The sequence below is a fragment of the Ictidomys tridecemlineatus genome, chromosome 2 (genome assembly GCF_052094955.1).
Source record: "Ictidomys tridecemlineatus isolate mIctTri1 chromosome 2, mIctTri1.hap1, whole genome shotgun sequence".
Taxonomy (NCBI): Eukaryota; Metazoa; Chordata; class Mammalia; order Rodentia; family Sciuridae; genus Ictidomys; species Ictidomys tridecemlineatus.
Window position 1 is genome coordinate 181,951,130 of NC_135478.1, and position 22,545 is coordinate 181,973,674.

Sequence of the window (22,545 nt, forward strand, 5' to 3'; positions counted from 1 at the left end):
TTACTGTCCCCATTCTTTGACCACCTTTTTTTCAATTTGGTGTTTTTTTCTTATAACTTTGTGTTTCTGCAAATATTGTATGCTAGTCTTTTTGTCTGTGTCACAGGACAAAAAGAAAATTACAAAGACCTCATAGAATGGTGTATTTTTGAAAGAAAATGATAAAATGGTAGTAAATAACTTCAAAATCACAGCATTCCTAGGTGTTCCCATGATGTCTGATTCCTTCAGTCCCAGAGAAAACTTTCAATAACTGTATCCCAAATGCTGTGTTATTTCATACAGGAACACTGGGAGACCACCTCAGGAGTTTCATCAATGTGCAGGTAAATCAATAGATATTATGTCATTTTGTTATTATAACATATAACAACAATTCAGCTCTAAGCAAGTGCCCTGGATACTTATTTTGTACTATATTTCTTATGAGGATTGTAAATCTGCACCATACCATTGTTTGACATCTTTAGATGACCAACTGAAGACAGACTTTTCTCACCAGGTTTCGTTACTCCTTCATACCACAGTCTGATTCCACCCAGTGGCTTAATTGTAGCTTTGTTGGTAGTTATTATTATTATTATTATTGGTTCTGAAACGTGAAACTTTAAGATAGTCACATTTATCATCATTGTCTTTAATTCTTTTGCTTTTCTTGATCTTACTTATGAGCCCTCTCCTACTCAGATACCATCATGGTATCATCCTTAATTTTCTTCTCAAATTTTTCAGTACTTAATTCTCATATTTAGATTTTTAAAATAGATTTTACATATGGCATGAAGAAAGAAATATAACCTTAGTTTGTCCCCCACATGGATTGTGATCTTTTTCTAGTAGCACTTATTGACTGGTTCAACCGTTTCTACCATTTATGGTGGCAGTTCTCTTATTTTGTAAAATTCGATTGAAGTTTCACTGTTTTCTGTTCCATGCCATTGTTTTATTTAGCCATCCAGTACTAATATCATGCTGGTTTTTAACATGGTTGCTCTAAGATTGTCTTGATATCTGGTAAGGCACTAGCTATAAGTTTCCTTTCATGACAGGCTTTGCCCATTCTCTGTTTTCTTACTCTCATTCCTTTGCCTCCTTGGCACTTATGACCTAGCATAATACATATTGCTTATTTTTTTATTGCCTTTCTCAAGAAAATTTAAATTCACTGAGAGTAAAAGTTTATTTTATTCACTATTACTCCCTAAGTAAGAATATTTATTTAGTGATTTAACAAATTTGAGAGAATTAGTGTGTGTAAATGAATAAATGAATTCATAAATAAATATGGAGTTTTAAGTCATGATTTTTTCTCTTTCTTTGTCTGATTTTGATATTCTGGTTTCATGATATTAATCCAGTAGCTTTCAGGCATTTTGTATAAATGCATATTTATTCTTTAGGATATATCAAGGTCTAGTGCTTCCTTGTGAATAGATGTTGGTAAATGATTTAATTTATTTAACATTACAGTTTTCCTTGGGTTTCTAAAACTGTTATTCTTGAGCTAGTTTTGGTATTTCCTTATAAAATTGTTCCTGTTTCCTTCATTTTCAGATGAATTTGTGCATTTGCTTATTATTGCTGCTGCAACAAATGACCCCAATATATTGACTTAAACAAACCAAATGGGTAGTTCTAGGTCAAATGTCTCAAATGGGTGGCAGACATTTTCCTTCCTTATTTCAGCTCCAAGAGGATTGCTCACATTTTGTGTTGGGTCACATCTTGGCTTCCCATTTCCCGCCCCCCACTACCACTTATAAGAACCTAAAGACTGCAGTGTTCCTGGGTGTATAATCCATGATACTCTTTCCACTTTAAGATCCTTTGTTTCTCATATGAAACTCCTATTTCACCTGTCAGGTAGCATATTCACAGGTGTTGGTACCAGGTTTTGGACTTCTTTTTGAGGACCAATATTCTACCTACCAAAATTAGCTTCATGTTTTTCATTGTATTTTCTCTTGTATCTCTCAGGTTTATTGGCCCCCCCCTTCCTTTCTTTCTTGTTTCAGATGGTGTTTATTTCTTCCTCTATCACTTTCACTTAACCAATTCATCTGATAGTTGTCTTTTTTATCTGCAACCCAACAGCTGTGACCGGGGTTTGGGTATAGTATAAAAATTAGAAATTCATGGTGGGCCCTTTGGGGCGTTCTGTTCATATTATTTGCCCCTCCTGTCATTTCTCACTACTTCATCAAACAAAACTTCCCTTGTGCTCTGGGTAGTTGGAAGTAACCCCTAGTTGGATGCTTCCTAAATCTGTCTTAAAGGTAATGGCACATACAGAGCATTCTCATTCTGAATCCCATTCTCATTTTCTATGAATGAAACCTTCCAGCGCCTTTTCTCTCCTGACTCAGCTCTCAAGAATATCTAAGGAGGGGTGCGCTTTACCTCTCTACTCCCAGGGGGTCTGACGCCTGGGCATGCGCACCTGCGGTGGCCTAATGGAGGCAGTGATGTGGGTCTCACTCCTTCCACTCTCTAGTGACCATCCCGCTTCCATTATCCCACCCCTTCCATCTCCTCTTTCCACCACCACCCTGCACCCAGGCTCCAGAACCGGTCTGGCTGGTTCTGACATCTGGGGAATGAACCTGTGGGGTTCATCCCCTAGCCTCTAGCAGCTCAGGCTCCGCGCCTCCGCCCTTATTCCCTCGCCGCTGCCAGCTCCTAAGAGTGAAAACCACTACAAATGGCTTGAATGAAATGTGTGTGGGTTTAGTGAGTGGTAAACCACCAGGGGATCCGGTCTCCCAACAATGCAGAATCTCTCTCTAGGAGGAGGAGGGGTAAGGGAGGAGGCACGGGGCAGACCGTTTGTCTCGCCCGCTCGCGCAGTGGCTGAAGCGGCGGGAAGAGGCTGGGCCACCTCCCCCTTCCCGGCCACGCACTGCCTTGCCCGCGGCGGTTCCAGGCACCACACTCTCCGCCTGGCCTGCGCCGGCTGTGGCAGTGACAAGCTTCTGCGGTCGACGGTACTGTCCACCCACCAGCAGCGCCCTCTTCTCCCCCTTCCCCCACGATTCCTGTCTCCGCAGGGGTACGCCGCCCAGCAGCCAGCGCCGCCGCCTCGTCAACTTTGAGCCGGAGGAGAAGCAACTTTGACAGTGGCCGCAGGTTTCCAGTCGGCTTCTTCTTGGCAACATTAGCCTCGAAAGTCGCTGGGGTTAGGTGGGGCAAGAGTTTCCTGGTGCATCAGCTCTGAGTCTGTTTGCAACCTGTTTCCAACGAGCGGGGAGCGGGGATTGTGACTGTCAGTCATCTGGGGGAGGGGGAGTTGTTTTTCTTTCCCTTTAGAGACCTCGGCTTGCAACTGGATAAAGCAGTAGCGAAAGGATGTAAATAGGCAGAGCAACTGTTACCAAGAAGGCAACCACCACCCAAAGGCAGGGAGGCGCACAGGGCTTCGTCCGTCCGGGCTTCACCCAGTCGCAACATTAATCAACAATCAGGTGTTGGTTGCAACTTTTCAAGGTCAGCCACCCGGAGCAGCTGTTTCCTCTCGGAACCTTGGGGGTACACAGAGCTTGGACTGGATTTGGCTGAAATGCACAGGACACCAAACGAGGAAGGATTGTAGGGGGGACCCCAAGACCCATCCCCCACTCTCCCGGTAATCTCCGGTTCCCCGCTGCCCAGGCGGGGGTGAGTATGTGACATGTGGCTAACTCTCCGCAGCAAGTTAGGCAGCAGGTGTTGGTCTTAAGCAAGAGCGGCGGCTGCAAGGTGCGCCCTAGCCAAGCCATGCGGGCCCGGGGCGCGCCACTCGGTCGCACATCGCGGCTGCTGCTTCTGCTACTGCTCAAGGTTTCCTCTTTCTCTTCTGCGCTCGGGTTTGTCCCCGCGGCCAGAAAGGAAACTTGTCTCGGGGAGGGCTGCTCACCTACATTGATCCAGCGCCGCAGCAGGGATGTTTGGGGACCAGGAATTTTTGCAAGAGACGTTCTGAGAGCACGCGCACCCAGGGAGGAACCAGAGAAAGGGGCACGAGATGTGCCCTCCGGGGACCTACGGGCTGCCCGGGGCGGTGACCCTGGTGCCGCTAGAGGGGCGGAGACGTCGGAGGTCGGGCCCTCGGGACCTCCACTTGGAGCCTGGAGGTGGAAAGATGCCCGCAGTCAGGAGGCACCTGGAAATTTGGGGAGAGGGGACCCAACGGCCCTCCAACTCTTCCTTCAGACCTCAGAGGAGGACGAGAAGAGTGCCAGAAGCTCTGGTATTTCCCGGCGCAGCCAGGAGCAGAGCGTGAGAACAGAACCTGGAGCCAGCGATCTTTTCTATTGGCCAAGAAGAGCAGGGAAACTACAGAGTACCCACCACAAGCCCTCATCCAAAACAATTAATGGACCGGCGGGGCACGAAGGGAGGACAATTGCACCTCCCGGCAGGGCGCTACCCCAGAATGGGTCCTCTGGTGAGGGAGTTCATGATCACTGGGGTCCCCGTCGGGGGAACAGCACCAGCCGGCGGGTGAGATTGAAGAACCCCTTCTACCCGCTGACCCAGGAGTCATATGGAGCCTACGCAGTCATGTGTTTATCAGTGGTGATCTTTGGAACCGGCATCATTGGCAATCTGGCGGTGATGTGCATTGTGTGTCACAACTACTACATGCGGAGCATCTCCAACTCCCTCTTGGCCAACCTGGCCTTCTGGGACTTTCTCATCATCTTCTTCTGCCTTCCACTCGTCATTTTCCACGAGCTGACCAAGAAGTGGCTGTTGGAGGACTTCTCCTGCAAGATTGTGCCCTATATCGAGGTAATGCCTTCTAGGGGTTCTCAAGCTACTGGCTTTATCCATTTCCGGGAGTATACATCAAAGAACTGCTGCTGGACGCACCTACCTGGCTGAACCTCTTCGCTTTTTCTTTGGGTCCCTCCATCTATCTTTCCAATCATTTAAGTATATATGTGTATATGTAAAAAAAAGAGGCAGCTTCTCTAGATCACCTTCAAATTCAGCTGTTTCTGGGCTGTAGGAAAAAAAAATGATGGTCTCAGAATGCATAGAATTGTTTGGATTCTAAATCTCTCTTTTTGAATATGATACTATGTATATTTCTCACTTGGCACCTATTGGAGATTCCAGAGTTAAAATAATGGCCAGTCTATGATTGTCCTTATCAGAGCATAGCAAGAATCAGGAAAATAGAGAAGAAGAGGGAGGAGGGGAGGGAGGCATTAACATTTATTTACTAGATTTCTAATACTTCAATGTAATTTTTCTCCTCCAAAAAGATTATTACAGTCTTTCAAGATGCATAAGTGGAAGCAACGTTTTATTTGAAAAAAAAAGGAAATTTTTCTTGGTTGATTGGCCTCAGGATATATTAATAACTCCTCAAAATAGGTTACGTGTCTCACTATCTTCCAGAGTATTTCATCTAAAGTCTCAGGTCATTTCTTATATCTCTTTTCCTTCTGAATTTCATAACAATTTTATTATTTTTGTATAATGAACCTAAGTAAAAGACTGGTTATAATGGCACAAAATCTGTTTAATATTCTCCAAGTAGGTATTTGCTATTCTTTATGGGTGTAAAGGATTGATTTTTAAGGCATTTACTCTTAGTCTAGAAAATTTTAGGAAGACAGAGGCATATATAGTTTCCAAACTTTGAAAATGATTATCATTTTGAGTAGGATTTTACTGCTTCATCCTACAATAAATGTCCCAAACCAGAATTGTGGTAGTTGGAATTTGCTCTTTAAATGGCCTCTCTTTAAACACCAGCTCTTGGAAGGGGCCCAAGTGTTTTGCTGCCAGTTGTGTTTTTAGCCAGCTGGCCCTTGATTTTCTCCATTCAGACTGTCCATTTCATTTATGGAAGCAGAAGAAGGGAAACTGTAAATATTCCAGAGCCCCTGATCCTGTCTGGCACCAGGGCCAGTGACACTATGTTCAACATTGTTCCAGGGCCTAAAGCTAGGGGATAAGTAAACAGAAAACAGCACCTACTTAAAAGGACCAAAGCAAGAGACAGTAAATAAGACCCTCTGTTATCTTGACAGGGATCAGATGCAGAATCATTTCAGGGCTACTAGTCAGCTGCTGTGACTTTGGTAGGTTCCAGGACTTCTCTGTTGCCAAGCTTGAAGTGTCTCTGAAACAATTACACTTATTTGGGAGATAGTTTATTTTCAAATTGGGAAGGAGGTAGTAGAATTTGTGTTCAAGAATATCTATTTACTAACTGCCCTTTCAAGGTCAATTTCAGTTTAGAATTTCTCTCTTATTTGAATTACAGGAAATTAATTTATGCAAGAAAGGAGACAGAAAGTAAAGTATAAAGGGAACAGGAGAGGTACCTATCCTAATAAGAGAGAAGGGTATTGACTTGTCTCACTGGAAATGTTCTGGACATAGAGAAACCTTTGTACTGGAAAACAACACAATCGAAAAAAGAAACTAGAGAAAGAAAAGAAAATTACCAAAGTTCTTGAAGGGAAATTTGAAATGAAAAGAAGTTTCTCAAATTCAGGAAAGTATATAAAAACTTAGTTTAGCCAGACCAAACAGTTTTGAACAATGGTATTTTTTACGCATTTGTTTTAATTTTTTTCTCCCTAATTCTGTTTTTTAAATGTATTGATATTGCCTTCCATTTTTATTTCACTGTCCAATTTAATTTTCTCCTTAAAAATATTTTGGTTTTTTTTAATCATTTTTCTCCTGGTCTGTAAAAATCTGTCTTTTGCTTAGTTCCCCCCCCCCATCTTTATGATCTTATCTATTTTTCCCAGTTATTGAAACTAGGCTTTATTCTTCCTAGAGAAGAAAGACTTAAAAAATATTGCCTTATTTTTTCTTGAAAATTTACATTTTACATTTAAATATTTGCATAATATTTATATCATACATTTAAACATAAATATTTAACATAAACATTCTCCATATATTTACTGGTAGAATTGTGAGTCAAAATCTTAGTATGTAGTATTTCTATATTCCTACTTCTCCCATTCTATTCCACGGTTTTGTAATCTTTGTGGCTTTATGATAAATCTTAGAATGACCATGGGCAAATAGAATGGAAGGAAAAGCAGGATAGGAGAGAAGAGAATCTGAAATTATTTTGAAATGTTTTAGCATGTTTTATAAAAATAATTATCAGACCATTGCAGTAGCTTCATAATTCCTAATTACTAAGAACATGAAGTTCAAATGTCAAAATAAAGCATTTCTGCCTCCAGGAGGCACTGCTGTTTTCACAGAAGTAAGAGAGATTTAGTGCCTGTCCTATGTTGGGATCATACCCTGAGATGGAGATTTATTGGGGCATGAAGTTTACTAAAGCATGCTTTTGGGTTCAGTACCTATTAGGGGATGAAGGAAACAGGACTGGGTAAAAGGAGAAGTTTCACTATGATACAATTGCCTTAAAGTCTTCAGCCCTCAATAAGAGGACCTCTAGTGCTGAGAGGGATGGGTGGAAGCATGTAGAGAAATCCTGAATTGAGGCCAGAGCGCCCAGTCTTATCTAACGGAACCCATCATTGGAAACAAGTTGCTCCCAGAAGTGGAGCATAACCTTGAGTCTGATCTATCTGTTTGGTAAAGGGCAGTTCCTAGAGAGACAAATGTAACCAAGAGCTATCACCCAATAGTCAAGGGAAGCAATGTTTCATTTCTGAAGGATGTTGGGAGGGACCAGTGTGGGTGGAGAACCACAGTATCCACAACACTGACTTTAGAATTAGCATGTTAAATTAGAAAGAGCATATTCTCAACCAACCCTTGCATTTTAGTGATGAAACACAGGACTCAGAAGAAAAATTAGCATTCCAAGCAAATACCTAGTATGTGGCAACAAGACTTTTGGTCTCCATACTTCTCCACCATGTTGCTAATTAGACAAATATCTATAAGGCAAAAGACAAATCCAGTGACATTGCTTCTTTCTTTTCTTTTTGTTTTAAATTGATACTCCTTAGCATCTTTTAAACATTTCTGTATTTACTAGACAGGGAAAACAATATGCCCAGTTAGCATCTTTGTTATATGATAATATTTATGTTTTTTTTTACATTCCTAAGTTTCATCTTGTTTCTCATAAACTAGCAATTGGTAACTGATTACAGTTTTAAAATTTTCATGACTTAAGTATACTTTTATTCTGCCAAACATTTTGATGATAAGATTCTATAGGTTATATTTCATGTTCTTAAAAATCACAAAGTAGATTGGTAAGACATTATGAATATTTTACATTTTTTTGAACTTCCTCCTGATATTTTTCCTCTTGATCTTGATACATATAAAGACTCTTTGACATTTGTCTTTTTTCATATTTCTATATTTTGCCTTTCCATCACTTTTTACTTGTGTTTACTTTCTTGATAGTTCCCTTCCTAAAACCATATATACTCTTATTGATTGATAATGTAGGATCTATCATTTTTCCAGTAATGTGATCAGCCTCTTCCAGTGATTTTTATCTTTTAAACTTTTCTTTATTTTAAAATTTATCCACATGGATTATTATCAACTCTTTTGATTTTCTCTCCAATCTTTTTTTTTTCTTTTATTTGATGATTTTTTTTTTCTTTTGTCAGACTGGATGTTAGTATTATCTGATGTGGAAGGGAATTTTGGGAAGATTGGGCTTGGTAGAAAAATAAGAATGTTTTTGAGCAGATGCTGCAGTCTTTGCAATTGGCATTTCACTCTTCTATTTATTTCATTTTGTTGACCCAAAATGTAAGGATAGCATCTACTTTCCGGGGTAAGTTGAAAGAAAGGGGATTTTATGTTGTGAATATGGCATATTCATATAGCTGTGAGTAGAAATGTTTTGGGAACTGTTGTAGTTGATAAACTTTTCCCTTTCTATTCCAGGGATAAGATATCTTTGTGGCCTCGTGATACATCTCATAAAGACCAAATACAAATGAAATAGTAGGAAAAGCAGTTAGGAGAGTCAAGCATTTGAATGAATGGGGGACATCATCATAGATACAGCACTATCAAATTGTCACCAGTAAAAAACTATAATCAAAGTAACAGTTGTATGTGGGAAGCGGGGGGATCATGTTTATGTTTAGAGATGGAGGTCTGGGTGTATATTAAAAAGGAGAGTGGCAGAGGAGTCCCCACCATACCACTTACTTCAGAATTTAACAAATGTTTAAAGCCAAATCATTCAGGATTTGAGCATGGCAACCCAAGCAGCTCTTTGTTCATTACTTGATGGACTGAAGCCAGTCAGAGTAAGTGTATCATATGATCTAGATCAATCACCAAATATTTATTTCTGTTTGGATGTTAATTGGGGGTTTTGAATAATCATGATCATGATGTGTGGTAGGGCAAAAGTCTTCAAGAAGGTGTAAGATAATCTCAGATGTAACAATATTTTTATTTTACTAGAATACAATATTCCTGTGTGGGAGTAAAAAGTAAATAAAAGGAACACATCTCACCAGGTCTCTGGTCAAGGGATAATATATAACAAATCTAAAATGTTCTCTGAAGAGCCAGCCTCTGCAATAGCTTTAGAAATACTGGTTTAAAGTGAATGAAACTAATGCTCTTTCTTGCCTTCAATTGTAGTTAGAACTGACAAGCAAGAAAAGAAGGGTACTGAGGCTAAAGGTGGCATGGCCACACTAGTTTGCAAAGTTACACCAATTTCTCTTAATACCCACATTCAAATTGTAGCACATTAAGCATGGCAGATGCTAAATTTGCTTGAGTTGTATATTAGTCATTCGGTATTCTGATGGACTTTTAAGTGGAAACATGCAGTTTTATTAGCAATTTGGAAATTGCTAATAATATTCTCAGGGAAAATGGACTCAGTGTGTAGGAATGGTGCTTAACAAATATTTTATGATTTCCCATTAATCCCTTTATAATCATTTTCTACACTTCCGTGCAAGTGAAAAATTTTAGTGGATGACACCAGCAGGAAAGAAAACCAGTTTGTAAGAGTGTGCTTTTATTTATAACTTCATTCCTGAATGGTACATGGTGAAGTTATCTAATTTGGATCTTAACATAAGAAGTAAAAGTTCTGAAATTCAAATTCAAACTTCAAATAGTTGACCTTTGATTGGAAAGAGAATGTGCCATTTTCTAAAATTTGCCACTAAAATGTAAACTTAAGCATGCATTTTACTTTACTTCCCTTCCAGATTTATTATCTGGTATTTAGCTTTTAAGGATTATGAAACACCCAATAACTGATTAAGGAACAGTATGAATAATTCACTATTTACTCTAATCTTTTTCCAAATGTGTTATTGTGTATTCTTTGAGTCACTATCCATCCATTCATCACTCATTTATTGGGCTTTTCTTCAATGAGAGACACTATGTTAGGAGTGGGCAGGAGAATATGGGAGAAGAAGGGCATTTTTTCAAAGACAAATATCATTGTTATGCTACTATTATTAAAGCTAAAGAAAAGTAGGATGACGTTCTACAACATAACAAATACTATAGTAGAGGTTTTAACAAAGCATTATGGAATGGACCTGGTTGTGACAAAGATGGAGCAAAAACTGTTTTCTCCATCATTCTTTTCAATCATATTCTTATCACTAATCATTATAGATGCCTATACATCTGAGATCCATGGTGAAAAGTTACTACTATGAAAATTTTTAATCTTGGTTTCCTATTTTCTAAAGCTTTCTTAGACAGGAAGCCCATTATAATTGGCAAGGTTATTCAGCAGATAGGACAGTCCTGGAAAGTTCTTTTAAAATATGGAATTTTAAAAATATGGAACTCCATCTCTGCTTTGCATTCATGAGTTCTTAACAGTGATGAGGATATTAAATAGATTTAAAATTTTTTACTTAGTTTATTTATCAGTGTAATTATAGTACATTAGATCGAGTTTACTTTTTTTTTCCCTAAACCTGAAAATCTCAAGAATGTATGTAGTATTCAGTTTGACTGGAGAGAGTCTAGGAGGCTGGCCAGGGAGCTACTTTGGATGCTACTGTAGAATGGGGGAGTGGGAAGCATAACAAATGGACTTTCCCAAGAACTGGTTAACATGTCAAGGGTACACTCAGAGTGAGGATTTGCCCTGAGATACTGAGGGCTCCCAAAGTATATGGTTATGTCAGAAAAGCATCTTTTAGCAGAGAATAGGAAGTATGTATGTCTGCAAAAGCTAGAGAGGTCTGAACTTATGCGTCTATCTGAGGTAGTGAGAGTGAGGGTAAGTGAGGTGAGGGTCTATCTTCTTAACTGTCTTGTTAATGCTGCGTGGACCTTGATGGAATTCTTTCATGTTTAATGACATTTTTATGTGTCACAACTAGATTTAACAGTGTCCCACTGGAAACACATGGACCTGTGTCTGAGATGTAGACTGTGGGAGAAGAAGGATGAACAAACTGTTGGGCATGGAGGTTTGTGTCTGGCACTGCACTCTGCTCCCATTCTTCAGGGGCGCTCCAGATGTTCCACCTCTCCCAAAATTGACCTGCCAAGGTCCCATAATTAGTCAACCTTGTTGGTAAGACTAATTCTTAAATCTCCTAATTAGAACAGTATTCTTTGTGCTAGAAGAAATGATCCAAACTAAAATTTCAGGGTTGAGTGGACAATAAGATTATTGTAACCCTTAATATGAAGTCTGTATATTTGCAAGGTAGATACAGGTAGTTTCTACAAAGCTTCCATAAGACATGGGATATAATCTCAGTTCTGAAATCATTCTAGAGACAGAATATGAATTTATGATGGTTTTCAGTGTTATCTATCTGCACACTTGAATGGTTCATAGCCTTCATGAACCAAGGTCATTGATTTGATTCCTATGTGGAGTAACTCATTCTTACTGATTCAATTCAAGGTTGACTCAAGGTTGCCATTTTTTCCCCAAAACAGTCCCTTTTCCATACTCCTCACCTTCAGGTTCTTTCCTCCTAAATTTACTGTCTTCTTGATTCAAATCCCTCATATAGGAAAAGTAACTGATACAATAATTCACACTAAGATGTGAGATTTAGAAACATTGGCTTTTTATAGAGGATTGAATGAAGAAAGAATACTTATTTCACAGAATATCAATGGTAGAATTCTTGTTAAAAGCTTAGAAATTTTATCTTAGAATGTGTTTTTTCAGTATGACTCAAATCATAATGATCCAGTTACAAATAATTTAATTTTTAATTTGGGAGCACCAGCATGCAAATGATTGTCATTAGTCACAAAGGGAAATAGGTAAAATTTGTTCCTGTTCTTTGGATACTCATCAGGACCCACAGGTGCACAAATCAAAATTAATTTAATAATTAATAAATTAAGTCCACTTAATTTTTATTAGGAATCTTATAATAATACCAAGGATTGAAAACTAGAATGTGATCTTAGGGGAAATTACACTTTTGAAATGAATTCATAATTACTGAGAATAAGCATGGAAAATAAAAAATTTTAATGTTGATTCCAATATTTAGCTTTTATCTTAGGACAAATGATGCTAATTTTGCTTAATTTGCATTACTATATTAATGAACACAAAAATTTATAGTTAAATAATAACATAGGACAAACTGTTGTTAAATGGATTTTTAAAACTATACAAGGAATGCATTGTGCTACAAAAGTAATACTTGAAAGAAAATCTTAATTTAAGCTAGGAGTATAAAGGAAAAGAAGAGATGTATGAAATCAAGAGATGTTTTAGGCTGATATGTCAGTTTTAAATAGCCTTAATTGTTTTTTTAAATAAGTGTGAGCATGTTATTAAGCTTAAGCAAGAGAAAAGAAAGTGTAGATGAGGTCATTAATGACAGTTGATAGTTGCTGCCTTCAAAATATTTTTTAGGCCATGACTTCAGGAATCACATACATGAGCAGTCAAGATGAATATTTGTTCTATGTGGGTGAGTTAGATCAAATATCAGAGATGGGGCTGGGAATAAGCTCAGTTGGTAGAGTGCTTGCCTCGCATGCACAAAGCATTGGGTTCAACCCCCAGCGCGCGCGCACACACACACACACACACACACACACACACACACACACCAAAATCAGTAATGTAGATAAGAATAAAATACCTTCTTTTTGCCAAAGCTTGGTGGTGAAAGCTCTATTTCATTCTAGAGATGTGTGTGTACTTGGGAAGGGTGAGGCAAATCTCCTTGCTGCTTTTGGTCTGAAAACTCAGTAACTGACATGTGCTACTGCCATAGTGTGCTTTGTAATGAAGAACTTTTAAAAAAGGTCATCAATAAACATGCTGTTCCTGTTGGTGCTCAAAGCAGTACTCTTTTCATGGGGAAGTTGCCCTGAAGTGCTGCAAGGAGGAAGGTTATGGAAAATGCTGGAAGCCACAGGCACAAGCCCAGGTCATTTAGGGTTTCAGAGGAAACTCTATCCTTTGCTCATCCTGCTTTTCTCCTGACTGTTGTTAGTCCCACAACCACTAAGTTATAATAGGTTATCATTCATGGCCCAAATGAATGGGTTTTCTTAACAATAAAGTCCTTGTTTCTGAGGGTCACTTGTAAACAAAGGACAACTCATAAATAGATGTATTAAACATTTTTTATATGAAATAGAAGTTAGATTAGAATGCTTGTTATCATAACCTTCCTTAGAAGTCACCCTATTTTATAAAAATTAATGTATTCCAGTCATTTCACTGTACTTAAATATGTAGAGTTAATTTCACATAAAGGGCATTTTGCTTAGAAGTTCTTTTTGTTTGTTTGTTTTTTTGTTTAGAAGGTCTTTGATCATTCCCCCCACCCCAATCAGTGGTAATCTTGATGGGTAGTACTAAAAGTTTAGCAAAAGGTAGTATTTATTTAATAAGAGTTGTACTGAAAAAAGAGAAGTGCTCTCTGATGTCTGTTTCACAGGTTACTCTTATTCTTCATAGTTGCTTCATTCCTTTAGTTGGTAGTAAGCTTCTGAGAAATGGAGTAATAGAAAAGACAGACTCCCCATGGATTACTGTTTTCATAGAGCATCTGGGCACTCCTTCATAGTATTTTGAATGAACATGGACTTAATGTAGTACAAAGTGGATATGTTAATCCAGGTTTCCTCAGGGCCTGATATTTGCATTGAATTGGAAAGTTGAGCAGGAGAGACAATGAAATCCAATAATGTCATGATCTGTAAATTAAGCTTTCTACCTCAATTACTAACTGTTTTGCCTTATAGGTTTCTTTTCACTTGTTTTATTTTTAACAGAAACCTAGGCAAGCATTAATCTTCAAATTAACTCATGATGGACAGAGCAGTGCATTTTTTTTCCTTACTATGGAAGAAGACAGTTGTACTCTAAATCTTTCCCTGAAGTCACTGTTGCCACGTCTTGTAGGATAGATTAATTTCTCACCATTAATTTCTCACTGATATAAAATGGCTATCTTAAATTGGTTAACACAATAGCTAAACTGAAATTTGGAATTCATGATTTCAAAAACACAAGTTTAAGAGAGGGATGAAACATTTGAAGGGTGAGCATACCTATGGTTCACATAAGTACTGGGTAGAGTTTCTCTAAATCCAGTCTTGCCAATGTTGATAAAGGAATAGCTGAAGACATATACCATTTTTATGCAGGTGACCACATTTGTGCTCTTCATTATCCTGATTGGACCACCTACTTTTTGTTAGTTTGTTTCTGTAACAAAACTTAAAAGGTAACTCTAAAAGCCATTCTTAAAAATTTCCATTATATTTTAAAAATCCTCTATATTATATAGATTTATTTTTTTCTCACTCCAGTGGTTTATTTTCTTTTCAGTATCCATAATAATGGGAAGAATATCTATTTCCTTTTCCCTTTATTAAAGAAACTGAGACAAGGGAAAGATGAGAAGTTATCATGGTACTGAATTTCCTCTGGAATGTCTAGGCCATTAGCTAGAATCATTTGCACATTGACTATAATTAGAAATAAACCTTTTAAAATGATTTCAAAATGGAGTCCAGTTAAGCTTAGTAAAACACTTAAAGTTTTGAATACAATGAAACTATTATATAATATGAATAATTCAAGCCTGTAGTATTCATTACGAAGTACTTTATAAATCTCAAATTAACAAATATTTCAAAAGCACAACTTTGATTCCTAAAATGTATTAGTGTGTAAAGAAACACATTTAAACCTCAAAAGATCCTATGTATTATGAAAATAACATATAGAGCCAATGGCGTTCTTTCCTGTTCCTTTTTTATTTTTCCTACCCAGGAGCAAACCTTTAACAACTTTATGAGGGTTACTGTGAATGTCAAAAACAACAAAGAACATATTGAGATCTCAGTTCTGGGTGGTTTTCAGCATTATCTTGCCTTTGTGTGCATGTGTTATCTTCGCATTTCACAGATTTATTTATTTATTTATTTATTTATTTATTTATTTTTTACTTCTGGGCCCACAGATTTAAATGCATGCTTTAAAGTACTGGCACGCATTTAAATGCTACTGCCATGCTACTGTCCTAGGTTTTTATGGGTGTTAAAAAGCCATATGTCAAATGACCAAAATCCCAAGGTTATCTTCATCTCATAGGCTAACTAAGACAGTGATAATATTTACAAGGAATTAGATCATATCCCCTGAAATGAAAATGTTTATAAGGGAGATTTTATTATTTGGTCAGCTTGGGGAAACTAGTTAGGCATCTGTAGCAATTTCCAAATATTTTGGAATTATATTTGTCTACCATTTTTATCTTAAGCCAGTGATTCTCAAGTACAGTTTCCAAGCATACGTGGAGTGGATATGTTCCGAGCAAGGGAAGTCACTGCAAACATGTCAGGAATTGTGCATAGTCGAGTCAATCCCTCTAATAGACTGTAACGAGTCATTCTGTGTATAAACTAATTTGTTGAATGTGTAGCAGCAGGTGTGGGATAGTCAAAAAATTCCTCTTCGGATTCCAACTCTCTTAAGGACAGATTCATCATTGTTCCTAGCAGCAAGCACAGTGTACTACATATCTGGTAGTTTCTCTGTCTCTCTCAAAAAATGAATATATATTTATACACATGCACCCACACACATAGCATTAATATAGTGGCTCTCCTTGCCACTAAAAACGGAGTTCAATAAAGCCACAATAACACTGAAATGGGAACAGTACATCATAGGGGTGATCAAGAAGAGTGGCCCTTGACCCCCTGCTTTAGCACTGGGGCTGCCACTTCCATGTGTAAATTCTCAGGCCTCAGCTTCTGCTGAGTCTCTCCTGTGCCTTGTAGCAAAGCCGTAGGTGGCCATAACTGCTCAGAGCCCAACTGCTCTGGATGTTGACAGGGCTGGAGCTGAAGGAGCTTTATTGTTGTCATGCTGGGCTACAAAGAACAGCAGAACATTGTTGTTTGAAAAAGAAAAAGATCTCAGAGTTGTTTGTTTTGATTCCCTTGCCATTTCTGAATTTTGATGCCAATTCCCTCACAAAACTCAATATCTTAGTTCACCAAATAGTGAAAATTTTCTGTTTCCAACTTTCCTCTGATCTTGAAATTCTCAAAATTAATAGTATTTTCTATTAAAAATGTTTACAGTTCTGCTTTTGTTGCTGTTAATTATTCCTCCTATTGCAATTTAATCATAAGAGATTTCATCTCATTTCATCTCAGGATGCTGCTTCAAAGTACTACCCTTCTAAGCCAACGCTTAACAGCTTTCCTCCCAGGAGCATATTTCATAGTGATATTGAATTTTAGCAATCAGATATGGTCATTAAATGTAGAAGATCCAGCATTCATGATACAGTTTTATAATTGCATATAATTGCACTATTCATCTTGGTAGAATCTTTAATAAGCTGTACATAAACAAGTACATTTAAAATTGTGATGGAAATCTTTTCATGTTATCACAACGTTTAGGAATTTTAATTACATGGGTAAATTTCATATATGCGTAAGTAGAAACTAGGCCAACGCCACTTATTCAGATGATTTTTATCAATCCATTCAGAGGGGTGCAATTAATTCTTTACATATGTTACTGCCTTCTATAATGATTTGGAGGAGTACTGAGCAGGACCTTCCCACATTCTTGCTTTTTCACATCACAAAATGTGGTGCATAAATATCTGAAAATATCTGAAGTCACACTGTAGGCAGTGGCAGCAGGAGAGCAAGCATGTCTAGGAGTGGCATTTGGGCTGCAGTTGCTGCTGGCCTCTACGCTGAAAGTACTGTCTGCACCTGGGGCAACTCTGCTTTCCTCATTGGCTTCTTCAGCAACTCTCTCTGTTACTCCTGTGACTCTTCTGGATTGCTCACCCTGTTTCAGCTGGATCCTAACCACAGAGGATGTTATCAGTGAGAAGTACAGTTGGAAAATGGGAAGCTGTATACAGGAGATTTTTGAGTTTAGTGTATGAAAACTGGAAAGGATCCCTCCATCTGTGATTTATCAAGAAGACTACAGATCAAATATGTTTGAGATTCTAATTGGTACTAAAGCTTTTGGGAATCATGTCTGAAGAAATGGGCATCTGTAAGTAAAATGCACCACAAAATAATTCTTGAGCAAAACGTTGGAGCATCTATAAGTGACACACCCCGGGCTTTCATTGTCTTGTGAGATGGAATATATGGAACTTAGAAAATGTTCTCTTGCTTTTTGGAAAATGTTCTTTTAATTAAGAATGAATGTGCAGCACAGCTTCTGATAACTAGAGTTGGCAATCTAACACACCCATCCTAATCCACATCCACCCACATGCGTGTGTTCGCTGTTACCTCTCATGAACTCCTCTGAAACCAAGTTGGAGGTAGAGATGCAAATGCTAGCAGTTCTGATAATTGGTTCAGATTTTTGAAAATCTCTACACTGGTAATTAGAGAGATTAGTAGAGGAGAAGATGCTATCCTTTGTGTGTTGTTTGCTTTTTGAAAGTAATGATATGCTGAGCTTCTAACACACTGCCTCTTCTCAGAGACTCTAGTATTTTTATAATACGGAGCTTTCCTTTTATTAGAAATGTTATTCATAATTTTAAATGAATGCAAAGCATACAGCCTTAACTTCATATTTGTGGACTGATTCAGGATATATAGTGACAGAGAACCATGCACAAAGATTTGCCTTACTGAAAACTACACAGAGAGGCTTGCTGAGTATTTGCATATATATGACGACTTGAAATTTTGTTTTATATTGTTAAGAGAAATGAATCAAAGCATTTGAAAACCTTAAATCCAAAGTGTAGAAAATCTATAAAGTAAAGTAGAACAATATTGTTTGATGTAGACCTTTAGATAATGGCAGGCCATCCTCAGATTTCCTCAAGTGTGGCAATTACTGATATTAAAAAAAAAGGCATAATCAGAAGGTAATCACACAATGTTGAAGTCAGTGTTAGAATTATTTTTGGTCTCCAGTATAGATTAAAAACAAATTTCCATCAGGATTAATAACTCATTAGTTTCAAAGTTAATTTTTACAAGGTAAATATAGAATGGCTTTTAGTTTTTCCCAGTCATATTAGGTTGATGTTTCTTATACTAGTCTTTAGGGGGGATTTCTGAAACAATCAATTCTTGGAGAACAAGAGTTGTTATAATGAGCTCTTTATCTGTACTGATTTAGAGCTCGGTTAATCATATTTTTCCTTATTTTTGATTTTTCATGTAATTAAAAACCTGTTATAACTCATTTTTGGCATGTTTCCCTTAATAAGCATGAGACTCGTCATGGCATGGAGTAATGTTGGTATTTTCTACATTCTAACTAGAAGACACTGTGCAGTGTGTGACAAGAGGAGAGATTATTTGACATTGAACTCTCAGAATTCACAAGGCAAGTTGCCATAGCTCTGGGGACAGTGACAGCTTGAATGCAGTAGATAAACAACAAATGTTTCAAGTACTAAAATTGTATGGCAAATGGTTTTTCTTTTGTCAACATGATCACATTGACTTTAAAATATCAGGTATTAACATTATACATACTTTTTTTATCCATTGACCAAGTCATGACCCATGACTATGTTTCTTAAACATTCCCACCAGACCACAGAGGAGACTGAATGCATATACTCAGGTTTCTGGGGTATAGTTTAAAGCATTCCATCCACTTAGGACTTTTCTTTTAGTATCCTGTTTTATCTGAAGCCTCACTAGCATTTTACCTTCCATTCATATCAATAATCGCTACATTAATAAGCACTAAACTACATAAATTACTCCAAAAATATTTGAGTACATTTGATGCTCCCAGGCAAGTGCTATGTTTATTTTGTGACTTTGAAAACCATCCTCTCCCTCTTGGGAGAAAAGGACTCTTTCTTATGTCTTTTACCGCTAATATTAAACTTGGCATAGAGCTGATATCAATAAATATGTGTTAGTGTTGGGTATGTGTGTATCTGTGTGCTGATTAAAGTATGTGTAATACTTAATATAGGCAAATGAATTCTGTTTATATTAGGAATATATTTTATGTTCTTGGAAAAACCTTTGTGTGAAAACATAGGAGCATATTATTGGTTCTTAACTTTTGTTATTCATTTAGATTTAGACTTTGATTTTGTAAATTCATGTTCCCTTGAATTTTATCTATAAGATTTGTCTGAGGCCTGGTTATAAGGTGCACTCTTCCAGAGAGGATTTGTGTTTGCCTATACCAAGCACCTGGGTGATTGTAAATACATTTTTGATCCTTTTGACAACCAGAAATAGATAATGTGAATTCTGGCCCTAATGCCATGTAAGTGCAGGTTCTTAGTTAGAATGTGTCAGGATTTATTTTCCTTACCCACATCCCAACCCCAATTCACTTCTAACTCAGGTTATGCAGGCTAGTTTCTCTCTCTCTCTCTCTCTCTCTCTCTCTCTCTCTCTCTCTCTCTCTCTCTCTCTCTCTCCTCCCCCCCTACACTCCTACCTAAAGATGTCAGTATTTAGGAAATTTTGAATTAAAAAGGAGTCTTTGCCATAATCCTTACCCATATCAGCCCAGCTTTGTGTCCCACCTCTGCATACCTGAGCACCTGGCCTCATCTGTCCAGCTAAAACTAACCTGAAACCCTCATCGGGACTGGCAGATGCTGCTGTGGAAAACATGCCCTGGGGATGGTGGTAGTGGTGGTGGTCGGGGGGGATCATCTCTGACCTTCTTAGAATTTCTTTTCTCATTGATCTTGGCCTCTGAAGAATTCCTCTTTCCTTTTTTTCCGTAAATGTTTGCCTTTGAAAATAATACTAAAATGCTTTATTTAGAAATTGGGGGAGACTTTTCATTATCTAGCTTTCTGGAAACAGTGTTCTTGATTGCTGGCTGTGTGTGAGGCACACTATTGACCTCCATGCTGGAAAACGTGACCTGTCTTTTCAGTAATGAAAGAAAGGGGCATATCCCTTATCTTTACTCCTTATCTGGATCTCTAGGTGGCAGGCATTTTCAGGTTATCCGAAATTCTTAGAGTCTCTGAGTTCTTATCTATAAGAAAATGGTATTGGAATAACTGACCTTTATAGATGTTTCCAGTTCTAAATTTTTTTCTTTTACTACATCACTGCATCACTGTATAGCCATTAAAATATTTTTCTATTTTTATTCTGACAAGTGATTCAGCTGCAGTCATCACTCCAGTTACCCATGTCTCCTTCTGCAAACGGTTCTCTCTCACCAATCTGCATTTATTTCTTAGTGCATTGATCTTTTCAGAAAGCGCCCAGAATAAATGTTTTTTGGTTCTCCCCATCCTGCAGGTTGCTTCTCTAGGAGTTACTACCTTCACCTTGTGTGCGCTGTGTATAGACCGCTTCCGCGCTGCCACCAATGTACAAATGTACTATGAGATGATCGAAAACTGTTCTTCAACGACGGCCAAACTAGCTGTGATTTGGGTTGGCGCTCTGCTGCTGGCACTTCCAGAGGTCGTTCTCCGCCAGCTGAGCAAGGAGGATCTGGGGTTCAGTGGCCGGGCTCCTGCAGAACGATGTGTCATAAAGATCTCTCCCGATTTACCGGACACCATCTACGTTTTGGCCCTCACCTATGACAGCGCGAGGCTCTGGTGGTATTTTGGCTGTTACTTTTGTCTACCCACACTTTTCACCATCACCTGCTCTTTAGTGACTGCAAGGAAAATCCGCAAAGCAGAGAAAGCCTCTACCCGAGGGAATAAGCGGCAGATCCAACTAGAAAGCCAGATGAACTGTACAGTAGTGGCGTTGACCATTTTGTATGGGTTTTGCATTATTCCTGAAAATATCTGCAATATCGTCACTGCCTACATGGCTACCGGAGTTTCACAGCAGACAATGGACCTACTTAACATCATCAGTCAGTTTCTTTTATTCTTTAAGTCCTGCGTTACCCCCGTCCTCCTCTTCTGTCTCTGCAAACCCTTCAGTCGTGCGTTCATGGAGTGCTGCTGCTGTTGCTGCGAAGAATGCATCCAGAAGTCTTCAACAGTGACCAGTGATGACAATGACAACGAGTACACCACAGAGCTCGAACTGTCTCCTTTCAGTACCATACGCCGGGAAATGTCCACTTTTGCTTCGGTTGGAACTCATTGCTGAAGGACAATACTTGGTTTGGTCGGATTTGCTTATTTGTTTGGTTTTCATATCCTGTGAATGTTTCTACTTCATATTTTTCTTTAGGGGAAAACATGCAAAAAGAGGGGAAAAAAAGAAAAAAAAGCAAATAAATACATATTAACTACCATAGAACTGATTTTGCAAAATAATATTTGTGCTCTGAAAAAAATGTTTATATTTGGTTATTTAAGAAGAATGAGAAGGCCAATAGTTTAGGATTATTTTATCTGTATGGTGCTAATATTTTATTTGAAAAAGCTACTGCACCTTAATTTAATTAATTGCTAGATTTCTTCCTTTCTTTAAAAAATTACAATTGTTGTATATTGAGTACAGCCATGTGGTTTTGCAAGTTACCTTATGTTTGAGTTGTAATTGAAAGTATATTGTATATGGTATTGTGAGATGATTTGTATTTAGAGGCATTCATTCACCAAGTAGCACCAAATAAATTACACTTTATTCTTTAATGTCATTGTCAATCTACTTTTAACCAACATTCAATAAATCTTTTAATTGCCTTAATGACACAGTTACTGGTTCTATGCACAACTTAGAATTGGCCTTACTGCTTTATAATTATATGCTCCGTTGGGGCAGGTAATCACTATGTTATAAAGAAGCATTCCTAATAGTACTATTTTATGTGCATGACTCATAAAAGTATATTGTATATTAAAACAAAACTGTATTTTTAATATTCAGATATAGATGTAAAATTACTTCCTAATATTTACAAAATATAAATAAATAGAGTAGGAAGAAATTATCTTTTTTTTTTCCTAATAAATTCACTTCTGAACAAGCATGTAGAGCTACAGATTTTCCCATGAGGAATTATGGGCAGAATCAAGAATAAAAAACAATGCACTTGTCATCTGGTTTTCCCTCAATGCTGACCTTTGAAGCTTTGTGCATCCTGCATGAAGCACTCTGAATTCTAATTTTCCTTCTTTTAAAAAATAGACTTGATTAAATCTGTATGAGTTAATTTCTGTAAGTGGAATGAAAGCACAGTTGTAGAATAGTAAAATA

At 37.9% G+C, this 22,545-nt stretch overlaps 1 protein-coding gene across 1 annotated transcript; it reads left to right on the plus strand.

The window, feature by feature from the left end:
- The first annotated feature begins 2,855 nt into the window (after nucleotides 1–2,855).
- Gpr37 (G protein-coupled receptor 37) lies at nucleotides 2,856–22,035 on the plus strand. The gene is made up of 2 exons (XM_005333931.5): nucleotides 2,856–4,770; nucleotides 20,671–22,035. Exons 1-2 carry the CDS (start codon nucleotides 3,754–3,756, stop codon nucleotides 21,487–21,489), a joined length of 1,836 nt encoding a protein of 611 aa, XP_005333988.2. The 5' UTR covers nucleotides 2,856–3,753; the 3' UTR covers nucleotides 21,490–22,035.
- The last annotated feature ends 510 nt before the right edge of the window (nucleotides 22,036–22,545 follow it).

Excerpts from the sequence above, each read along its gene's own strand:
- Gpr37 (XM_005333931.5), top strand. The coding sequence starts at position 3,754 with ATGCGGGCCCGGGGCGCGCCACTCGGTCGCACATCGCGGCTGCTGCTT. Across the intron at positions 4,771-20,670 it reads AGATTGTGCCCTATATCGAG|GTTGCTTCTCTAGGAGTTAC; the intron begins GTAATGCCTTCT and ends CCCATCCTGCAG.